At 34.1% G+C, this 11,825-nt stretch overlaps 1 protein-coding gene across 1 annotated transcript; it reads left to right on the top strand.

Moving 5' to 3' along the window:
• Nucleotides 1-4,758: 4,758 nt before the first annotated feature.
• On the top strand, nt 4,759-5,688 carry LOC112021125 (protein SRC2). The gene has a single exon (XM_024053694.1). The coding sequence runs from the start codon at nt 4,759-4,761 to the stop codon at nt 5,686-5,688; it is 930 nt and encodes a 309-aa protein (XP_023909462.1).
• The last annotated feature ends 6,137 nt before the right edge of the window (nt 5,689-11,825 follow it).

Below are 11,825 nucleotides of genomic sequence, written 5' to 3'. Positions count from 1 at the left end.
CCAAGAAGAAAGCAATAACTAGTGGTGAACCTGCGATCAGTGGGATTTCTTGCTCAATCAGCATAAAAAAAAAAATGTATAGAGAACAAGAGGAGACTGAGCAGAGTAAAAAAGATCATGGAAGAGAGTGCCCTTTAGGTATCGAAGAATGCACATAACAGTAGCATAGTAAGTCAATCGTGGAGCAGACAGATACTGGCTCACCTAGTGAATAACATAGGAAATGTCTGGACGAGTGACAGTGAGATAAACTAGGTTGCCAACCAAGCGTCTGTAAAGAGAGGGATTAGACAATGATTTCCCTCATGAGGGAGTCAGATGTGCATTAAGTTCAACTGGAGTGTCAACAGTCTTGCTATCAATAAGTCCAGCTCGAGAAAAGAGTTTAGAGGCATACTTGGCTTGAGTAATATAAAGGCCATCTATAGAATGAATGATTTCAAGACCCAAGAAGTAGCTGAGATGTCCAAGATCTTTCATCTCAAATTGCTGACTAAGAAAATCCTTGCGTTCTTGAATGCCACTAAGGTCATCACCAGTTATGATCATATCATCCACATACAGGAGAAGTAAAATAATGCCTTCGTCAGTGCGACGAAGAAATAAGACAGAATCATAATGACTGGCCATGTAACCCAAGCGAGAGATGGTAAAGCTGAATTTAGCAAACCAAGCTCGTGGAGCTTGTTTAAGGCCATAAAGTGCACGTCGAAGGTGACGAACCTTGTTTGATTCAACAGAGAGACCAGGAAGAGGTTGCATATAGACTTCTTCACTTAAATCCCCATTAAGGAATGCATTTTTGACATCCATTTGAAAAAGATCCCATTTATTAGCAGCAGCAACAGCAACAGCTAAGAGGGTACGAACATATGAGATATGAGCAACCAGAGCAAAGGTCTCTTCATAATCAATCCCATACTCCTATGTAAAACCTTTTGTAACAAGATGAGCTTTGTAGCACTTGATAGACCCATCAAAGCAAGTTTTAATCTTGTAGATCCGCTTACAACCAACCACAGATTTTCCAGGGGAGAGAGTCACCAAATCTCAAGTATGGTTTTTAGATAATGTATCAAGTTCCTCTTTCATTGCAATTTGCCATAAAGGATTAGTGGAAGCCTCACAATAGGTGTGAGGCTCATGCAGTGTAGCAAGGGCAATGTAACAATGATAGTCAAGTAAATGTGCAGGAATGAATCTTACCCGAGTTAAGTAACGAGGTGGAATGTCTTGTGCAAGATCTTTAAAGGGTGAACTAGGAAATGGATCAAGGATATCTAGTGGTTGGATAGAGAAGTCTACAGGAGAATCAGGAGTAGCTACAAGAGGATCAAGAGCAACTATAGGAAGATCAAGAGCAACTACAGAAGAAATATGTGCCTCATCTGGAAAAAGATTCAGGACAGATGAGGAAGATAGAGATGCACGGAAGTGAGAGAGCTCGACAAAGGAGCGATGTTCCCAAAAGACAACATTATGGGAGATACGAAGATGATGAGAGACAGGATCATAACACTGATACCCCTTTTGAGTTTTACTATAACCAAGAAAACAACAAAACCTTGACTGAGGCTCAAGTTTGTTATGCTCATGTGGCTGAAGAAGAACGAAACAAGTAGAACCGAAGGAGCGAATGTGATGATTGTTTGGAGGTGACCCAAAAAGATGCTCATATGGAGTTTGATTTTGGATAACAGGACTTGAAATATGATTAATAGCATGAACAGCATGAGGAGCAGCTTAGCCCCAAAAAGGAGCAGGAACTTTGGTAGAGAGAAGGAGAGTACGAACAGTGTCAAGAATATGGTGAAGTTTTCGTTTGACTCTACCATTTTGCTAAGAGGTACCTGGACAAGTTAGTTGATGAATAGTGTCATAGGAATGCAAAATAGCTTGGAAAGCATATTGAGTGTATTCAAAATCATTATCAGATCAAAAAATTTTGATGTGTTTGGAAAACTAAGTTTCAACCATTTTTACAAAATTAGAATATACTTACAATAATTTAGAACGATGTTTCATATTAAAAATCCAGCTATAGTGAGAGTAATCATCAACAAAGACAACAAAATATCGAGATCCACCAATACTAGAGACAAAAGAAGGCCCCCAAACATCAGAATGAATAAGGTCAAAGATGTCAATAGATATTGATTTACTAGTATTGAAAAACAAAGCTGGTTGTTTTCCTAACTGACATGAAACACAATCAAAATTTTCTATAGACACTGAACCTAACAAACCTCTAGAAGCCAATTGTTGTACTTAAGAAGAAGATGCATGACCAAGTCAAGCATGCCAAAGTGCAACGGAAGGAATTGAAGAAACTGTAGCAGCTGCAGTAACAGAAACAAGAGCAACAAGTGAAAGACGAAGGTTGTCCACGGGAAACATACACCCAACTCTAGGACCGGTTCCAAGCTTCTGTCCCGTCCTCAAATACTGCACAATACACCCAGAATAATCAAAGATAATGCGATAACCTAACTCAGCTAATTGTCCCATAGAAATTAAATTGTAAGGAAGGTCAGGAACATTAAAGACCCTAGGAACCAAGAGGTTGGAGGTTGAAACGAAACTTATATTATGACCAGACATTGTGGAACCATTTGCTATACGAATATTAAGAGGGTGTGGTGTAGGTTTAAGTTCAGAAAATAAGGACGAGTGAGGTGTCATGTGATTGCAATAGGCAGAATTCATAAGCCAAGAGGAAGTAGACATATCAGATAAAGCTGAGAGAGAAGAGGAATAAGATGCATTACCAACCATATGAATGACATTAGCGATGATGTTTTTAAGGTTATCTGTGGACATGATGAAAGTGCATCTTAAAGACTTAGACTGTGTAGAGACGGAAGCCATTAGTTGGACAGTCTCAGTGTTAGCAATAGTAGCAGTAGAAATTGAAACAGCTGATTTATTACAATGATAGCAAGTCTTAATATTGTGGTCAAAATGTTTGCAAAAATTGTAAAAACATTTACTAGATTGACAGCGACGATTATTATAACAAGAAAAAGACCTGTCCTTATTATTCATTTAGAAGCAAAATATGCAAAAATGGACTACAAAAATGAAATCTATGCATGGGTAAGGAGCATTTGATTGCAAAAGAGTCAACTCTGGCAAAAATTCAACGGTCAACTCTGTTGAAGTCAAAGTCAAACTCAACATTGGAGATGATGTCAGCGATGACGCAAGCTGATGACGTCAGAGGATGATGCAACTAGTGTTGATGTGGCATAATGATGTCAGCAAGTGCAGTTCAAGCACGTGAGAGTGCGTGAAGGCGCATGGAAGAATATGGCAGCGCATGAAGCACCTGGCTAAACTCATCGAAATTTTGGCCGCTGTGTGAGGTTGCGTGGATGGTCGGATGGTGACTTTTTTGGCAGTGTTGAGTAGATTGTTTGACGAGTTACACGCTGATATGATTTGTGTCTTACTCAGAGGTCAAAAATGATAGATCCGACGAAGGCAGTGGTCTTGGCGGCGAAGGTTGAGCTTCTGGCAGCAGAGATCCAACCTTGAGACCTCTGATGGCGGCAGGGTAGTCAGGAGAGGCACTAAGAGGCTTACTGACCGGAGAAGTTGAGGCAGCAGAAATTATTGACAAAGACAAGACTGCAAAACACAAAAAAGTTAGAGCTATGACTCAGATATCATGTTAGAAATACTAAAGGAATGTATATTGTATTTCACCGTAAAGAATGTTACATGAGAGCCTTTATATAAGAGGCATATATGTGCAGTACAAGTAAGAGTGTAGTACAAACATGTGTGCTATATAAGTAATCTAGGTGGGCCTAAAGCTCACAACACTATACATGTTAACATTTCCACCATTCGGCTTTAGAGCATTGGCATCGGTTCATGCAAAATTTTATATCTATTTTGACATCTTTTTTTTTTATTTTTTATTTTTTTATTTTTTTTTATTCACTTCTCAAAACACCTTATATCAGATTATTTATTTTACGTTACAATTTGTCAAAATATTTTTTTTCTATTGTTTCTCATTTTTCACACATAACAATCATCATTTATTCTATTTTTTCATTTTCAAGATGTGTAAAGAAATAATAAACAATTAAATGCAAAATAAATAATGTCAGTGTAAATTTACACAATTATTGTAACAAACTTATAAACTTACACATTTATACCAATACTGATATGATCCATTAAAAAAAAACTGAAAAGTGTCATTCGCTCAATAACTAGTGGTCAACAGTAAATATTGAAAGAGAGGGGTAAAAAGAGAAAAGTTAGCATAGGGAATTTTATTATATATATATATATATATTTTTAGAAAGTTTCTTGGACATGATCGTGAGTCGTCAGGATATCAGTAAATATTGAAAGAGAGGGGTAAAAAGAGAAAAGTTAGCATAGGGAATTTTATTATATATATATATATATATTTTTAGAAAGTTTCTTGGACATGATCGTGAGTCGTCAGGATACCCACTTAATAACTGGTGGTCAACGGTAAATATTGAAAGAGAGGGGTGAAAAGAGAAAAGTCAGCATAGGAAATTCTTTTGGGTTTTTTTTTTTTTTTTCGTAGAAAGTTTCTTGGACATGATTCGTGAGTCGTGAGGATACCTGCAGGAAGCTTCCCACTCAAATATTCTCTTTTCCACGATGCGCTTATACATATGTGTAAGCCAATGCCTTTGGATTACACCGCCAATCCTAACATAATACAAAACCAGAGCACATAGTGCATACACATTCATTCCCTCACATATGGGTTACAGGGCCTTAGAGCTTGTAATTCAGTCAGCCCAGGGATTGAGGAACGTACATAATGCACCTCAACTCAGAAAAATGAACCCTTTCGCCCTTGTTTCCATTCGCGACAACAGCAATAACCTCCATTCCTCTGAGGAGCAAACACCAATTGACTCAGAAGGTAATACAAACCCCAAATGGAACTTCCACGTTACCTTCAACATCGACATCACGAAGGTCAAGGAGAACCACCTTGCTCTGGTTGTTAAGATCAAGTCACGTCGAATAACTGGTAACAGAGATGTCGGTGAAGTCCGTGTGCTGATCACTGAACTGGAAGGTTTTGGTGATGCGAAGGCGGTAGCTGAAAGACATGTGAGCAAAAATGTGGTGAACTTGGATGGGACGTCCCAGCAAGGAGAAGGAACGCTAAATTTTTCTTATAAGTTTGGAAATACTGTCCAGCACCCACCTGCTTCAACGGTGAATATTGGGAACTCTGCGACACCGAATGTGCAGCGGAGGCCTGGTACTGCTAGACGCTTGGTGGGTAAGTTTAAAGATGAATTAGGTGCGGTTTTAACTAATTTTAACCCATTCGGTGCTAAGTCTTCTGCTGCTGACCCATACGTTGTTGACCCGTCCGGTGCTGAGTCTTCTGCTGCTGACCGATCCGATGTTGAACCTTACGGTATTGAACCTTACGGTACTGAACCCTACGGTACTGAACCTTCTGCTGCTGACCCATCCGTTGTTGACCCGTCCGGTGCTAGGTCTTCTGCTGCTGACCCATCCGTTGTTGACCCGTCCGGTGCTGAGTCTTCTGCTGTTGACCGATCCGATGTTGAACCTTACTGTACTGAACCCTACGGTACTGAACCTTCTGCTGCTGACACATACGGTGGTGACTATGGTCATGCCAATGATGATGACGCAGACTACTGAAGCTGGGTTTGATCAAGGAAGTTTGGGAACTGAGCGGTAAATATATATTGGAAAGTGGATTATCCTTTGTTATATGGTGGTTGATGTGCTATTTAATTTCGTGTTGTAATAATGACTGGAGCACAGTTTTGCAAGAGAACTGCAGCAGCAATATTTTACAAGGAACTCCTAATTTTAATTAGTCACAATTTCAAACTTTAAAATTGGGATTTAAAGTTAAGTTCCCTTGTAACTTGTATTTTGTGTAAAAAAAAGAGACACTACTTTTCTTAAAATGTTTTGTAATAAGCAAGTTATTGCAGGGAGTTCTTAGTGTAATAGACTAGTGTTATTGTGTTGTTTTGTTCTTACAGCCTTTCTACTTATGTGTGACTTTATTTATATAAACTATCAATTATCTTAACGTTACACTACGTGTATCAGTCTTTCTATTATTGTTTATTTTTGTTTGGGGATAATTTTAGTTGTTTTGCATGCCCACTATTTATTGATTCTAGGAAATGTACCTTTTAGTTTCATTCGGTTCAATTGTACTAATATTCTCAAAACTAATCTACTAATCTTCAGAGACGTTAGTTCCATTTTTGAAAGTGGATGTATAATATCGATTAAGATAACTATTAAATGAAAACTTTTTTTTTTTTGGTGAAGAGAACTTCTATATATAAAAAGTGCGAATGTGCTAAAGCAACAATAAACAACTACAATAATTTGGTCTATTGAGATCAGGGACGGAACCAGGATTTGAACCTAGGGGGGGCGAAAGCATGAACCAAAAAAATTTCAAGTGACATGGTTTATTAAAAAAAAAAAATTATGGTAGACAAAACAATTGCACTTTATTACCATAAATATTTAAGTTAAGAAGGAAATAATATAAACTAAAAAAGTTGAAAGTCACAATATGATATTCAAACCTTTTCGAAGAAGAGAGTAAAAAAAGAAGAGGACTTCGGATCTCCAAATTTTGGATAATTGGAATTAATATGTTGATTTTATCACATTGACCAACTCACCAATATGATAAACCCATACTTTTGGATGCAACTAAAAATCACACTAATGAAGTTTTCAAAACTTTGTTTGAGGATTTTAAAAAATTGGGATATTAATATTAAGAGTTGGCAATGCTACATCATCAATATTGGCTTCTAAAAGAATTTTGCATTTTATCTTTTGAAAAAAAATTTTAATATTGTAATTGACTTTCCCATAATTTATAAATCAATTAAAAAGTTATATAAATTATTGTCACCCCCATAAGGGAATTTATTTTTCTATGAGATTTTTTTGGTTATGAGTTATTGAATTATGATATTGGTGATTTGTGGATTTTTTGTTGTGTTGTATTTGAACTATGGAGGGGATGGGTCCAAAGAAATGGTTAAGTGATTAGTTTCTTTTAGACTATTTGGACCAATTCAAAAATTTGAGAGGGGCCAATTATAAACTCTAAAATATGGGCATGAAAAAAAAGAAAGAAAAAAAGCTAATTTGAAAAGAAGAAGAAGGGGGGGGGGGGGGGGGGGCAATGGCCCCCCCTGCCCCTTAGTAGATCCGTCCCTGATTGAGATTGCACTGTTTTGCTTTTTTTTTTTTTTTTTCTTCGAGTAATAGCATTTGGTCCACTTTTTTTATTTTTTATATTTTTTTAAGAGCTGTTAGTTAACAGAATAAATTTTCACAATTATTAAGGTGTTAATTTCTTATAAGTCAAAATAAAATATCATACTAGAACCAAGCACAACTAAAATAAAGGAATATTGTGAAAAAAGAAGTGCTACATCCACAACATTTTTCACGACACTTTTAAAACAAAAGTATAAATGCGTAAAACTATGTAGTAGCTACATTTTTTTTTGTCAGTTCAATTTGCACAGTTCACTGGCCTTCTTCTTCTTCTTTTTTTATTTATTTATATATATATATAAAGTTGTTAGTTAACACAACAAATTGTCAATAATTTTCATAATTTTTGAAATAATAATTCCTTATAGGTCAAAATAAAATATCATACTGGAACTAATACACATAAAATAAAGGTATTGTTATATTAACAATAAATTTCACAATATTTTTACAATTATTGAGGTGTTAATTTCTTATAAGTCGAAATAAAATAATAAAATATGAGACTGTGACCAATCACAATTGAAAATAAATGTTTTGTAAAAATGTTGTAACACTCATTGTGTTAATGTGTAAAAGCTACTATAGTAGCTACAGTACTTTTTGATTTATTCAATATGTACTATTCATCACTTCATTCATTTTTTTTTTTTTTTTTTTTTTTTTTTTTTTTTTTTTTTTTTTTTTTTCAGTCATCAGTTTGTGCTCTTTTTTGTAATATTTATATGAGCTGGCATATATATTATTATTATATTAACAAACAAATTTCACAATACACAATTATTGATATGTCAATTTTTATAGGCCGAAATAAAATAATAAAATATGAGACTATAATCGACCATAATTGAAAATAAATGTTTTGTGAAAATGTTGTAACACTTGTTGTTATATATCACAATATTTTTATAATGTTGAGATCTCAGTCTCTTTATATCAAATAAAAATTTGCTAAGTCCACAACATTTTCACATTAATTTCACAACAAACCATAGGTAGTAAACTACTATTAATGATGGATAAAAAAGTGATATCAGTTGTGGGTCTATTTTAAAATTAGTAACAACTGGCCATCTAGAACTTGTTAAGAAAATATTATGGAGATAACATTTCTAAAAAATAAATAATATATCAAACTGAAACTTACCATGACTGAAAATAAAGGTGTGAAAATATTGTGACATTTTGTTATGTTTCTAAACTTCTTTTTTGGTTTAGTCAAATTTTGTGAGCAAAATTCACTATTTTACGCACAATTTTCTTCTGGTAATAAATAAAAGGCAAAAAAGAATCATCAACGATAAAATAACTAAATAGAAATTAAAGTAAAATAGAAATGAAAACTGAAAAGAAAAAAATGGCAAAGTAGATATCAAGAGAGTTAGTGTGAGGCTATGAGAAGACTTGCTAACTGATGAGGTCTTTTAGAAGGTTGCTAGAAAGTTTAATGTTGGAAAATAATGCAGTTGAAAAGTAAAATAGAAGGTGGTTAGAGAGTAGAACCTTTATTTGGCGGCCGCTTTTACAAAAGTTTTGCCCTTTTTTTATTTGGTTTATATCCAGTATTTTTTTAACTGGACATATTTAAAAAAAAAAAAAAATATATATATATATATACACAATGGCTAGTGATAGTAGGTTTTTTATTTATATTTTAAAAAGACAATGACACATGGGGCTAGACAATTTTATTTGGGGGGCCGCTTTTACAAAAGTTTTGCCTTTTTTTATTTGGTTTATATCCAGTACTTTTTTAACTGGACATTTTTTTTTTTGTTTTAAATATACAATGACAAGTGGTAGTGAGTTTTATTTTTCACATTTTATTTAGTTAGTGGATAATGTGATAATCTCTCATTAAAATAAAAGGAAATTTCAGTTAAAAAAATACTAGAGGTAAGTCAAAATTTTTTTTTTTTTACCAACAATAATATTTTTTGGAACCCGTACATGCAAGTATGCAACTAATTACTCAAGAATTGTTGGACATATTGTTTTGTATGGAAATGAACTGCATAGACTATTAATTGGCTTAATAAAAAAAACCGAAAAAAAAAAATCATTAACCATAAAATAAATTAATAAATAAAATTGAAGTAAAATAGAAATGAAAAAAAGGAGAAGAAATGGAAGTGTAGAGAGATTGAAAAGCAAAATGCTAGTACTACAACAAAACCTACAATTTGTCCATATGAAAAATTGTGAGTGGTGAATTTTTGTAGATCCACAACTCTATCACTACAACTTATCGCGTGCATAAATTACAATAAAGTTGTAGATTTTGCTTTGGTTCCTATATTTACACTATTGAAGAGAGTTAGAGGCTGTTTTGCAACCCACAAAACTGAGTGATATCACTTTGTTTCCATAACTCATGATCCAAAACTCGTGGGTCCCACCGAAAAAATCTTGTTTGGCTTGGTTTTGAGTGATGTTTCTGTCACTCAAAACTCAAAAATTTTGAGTGAGGATGATGGAAACTAGAAACAGAAAATGGGAGTTTTCAAAAGTTCAAACTTAGTTTTCAATGACATATTGGTAAATAGAGTGACTTTGTGGACCCATTGACAGTGTATTGTCCCATCAAATTGAAGTCTGTTGATATTACCGTTGCCCTTCACTTTAGCGCTTCCCCAATATTTTCACAGAGTAAAGTTTCCCTCTTTTCCTCTTCAGCTCTTCCCCAATCTAGCCAAATACACCTCATTTTTTTGATAAGTAATGAAGCTCTACTCTGTAGTAAGGATAGATGCTCACTACATGTAAATATGAGACTGTCCTCTTTAAAAACTTTAGTTAATTTAGTGAGACTAGTGCATGCTTGTTTCGATTGAGTTTAGATAAATGTTTATTGAAATATTAAGTGTGAGATTACAAAAAAAACTTGTTAGAGATAAGGTCTTTTGGTAGGTGGCTAGAAAGTAGAATGTTAAAAAAAATGAAAAGGAGAAGTAATAAAAGGAAGCTAATGTTTAGTAAAACAAATACAAGTTGTAGGCTTGTGATGATGATGTGTTGGAGGAGGAAAGAAATTTTAATAAAAATTCTTTAGGGCTTTTTTTTTTTTTTTTTTTTTTTTTAAATGAGGGCATAGTAGAAGTGTTCTTTGCCCTAAGTGCATGCAAGTATGCAACTTACTCATGAAAAAATGACTTCTTCTTCTTCTTCTTCTGCATTTTTTTTTTTTTTTTTTTACAAACATGTTGAAATGGCAAGTTTTCACTAATTATTATTTAGGTTCACTACTAACATTATTTTTTTTTACTTACCACCATTAACAATATGCTATATCAATGGGTGTCAAATTGTACTTGTCTGCTTCATCTTTTTTCTTTTCTTTTTTAATACTTCTTCTGCATTCTGGCTGAATATATAATTTCAGATGGTATTGACTAAAACTTGCCAAAATGCCTGGAATGATCCAAAAATGGGACAAAATTTCATCCGAGGTTGAATATGGGGGTTATTTTTATTTTTATTTTTTATTTTTGATTTGCATGCATACTAGTACAAGATTTTCTGTCTGTTCCAGTAGGAACTGTATGGTATTCAAAACTATTGCGATCTGTGTCTTGTAAATTGTAATTTATCCATATTTTGAACTATCTCATGAAAAATGTCTAGTGCACACATAGTACACATACTCTTCAAAAACAAAGGAAATTGTCATGGTTTTGAAAGGTGTGTAATTGACACTCCCCTTCCTAAGATTCCCTCACAGGGTAGCTGCATATTCCTAGATGGGAGAGAGAGAGACATGATTCTTTTTTTGCTTATTGTAGGCTTTTGGCTTCTCTGGTTGTGCATAACTACAACAAAACATATTTTCAGTGACAAAATTTTTGTCTCTAAAAGTCCATTTTTTCATCGCTGAAAGTGTTTTTTGGCGACGAGATTGGTTTTGTCGCTAATACCATGTTGCTAAAAGTCCTAGCGACAAAAAATTTATTGCCAAAAGGTCCGAGTAGTTGAAAAAAAAAACTTTTGGCAACGAAACTATTTCGTCACCAAAAGTTTTCCTTGCTGTTGGGTTGTAAGACTTTAGGTTTAAATGTATTAGAAATTTAATTTGTAATGTTGGCAAACTATGATAAAAATGTTTAGTCTTGTTTTAGACTTGCTCAAAGTATTTGTTTGTAAAGTTGGAATTGAGTAATTGCAGAAAATTACTATTGTCTTTCTGCAAGGCTCAATCGATCAAAAATTAGACTCGATCAATTGAAACTCGTGCAGAATATTTTTCTGCAGAATTTTCCAACTCAGCCTAAGCCCGTTTGATGTGTAGGGTTTTATGTTTTGCCTTAAGTACAAAAGAAAAAACTCTAGCCACATTTTTTTTTTTGAGGTTGTTGTTTATGCTGTGTGTGTGAATCTCTTGTGAGATCTAGAGGTGTTTGCCTTCACGCATACTTAGGGTTTATCAAGAATCAAGATTATGTCAAGAGCTTGATGATCGATTCAGTTGCTGCATAAAGAGCTTAAAGAAACACAAGTGAGAGTACTTGTGG

This window comes from Quercus suber, unplaced genomic scaffold, assembly GCF_002906115.3.
Source record: "Quercus suber isolate HL8 unplaced genomic scaffold, Cork oak 2.0 scaffold_287, whole genome shotgun sequence".
Taxonomy (NCBI): domain Eukaryota; kingdom Viridiplantae; phylum Streptophyta; class Magnoliopsida; order Fagales; family Fagaceae; genus Quercus; species Quercus suber.
The sequence above is the reverse complement of the archived record's forward strand: the minus strand, read 5'-3'. Positions and strand labels throughout refer to the sequence as shown.

Coding starts and splice junctions, on each gene's coding strand:
- LOC112021125 (XM_024053694.1), top strand. CDS start 4,759: ATGGGTTACAGGGCCTTAGAGCTTGTAATTCAGTCAGCCCAGGGATTG.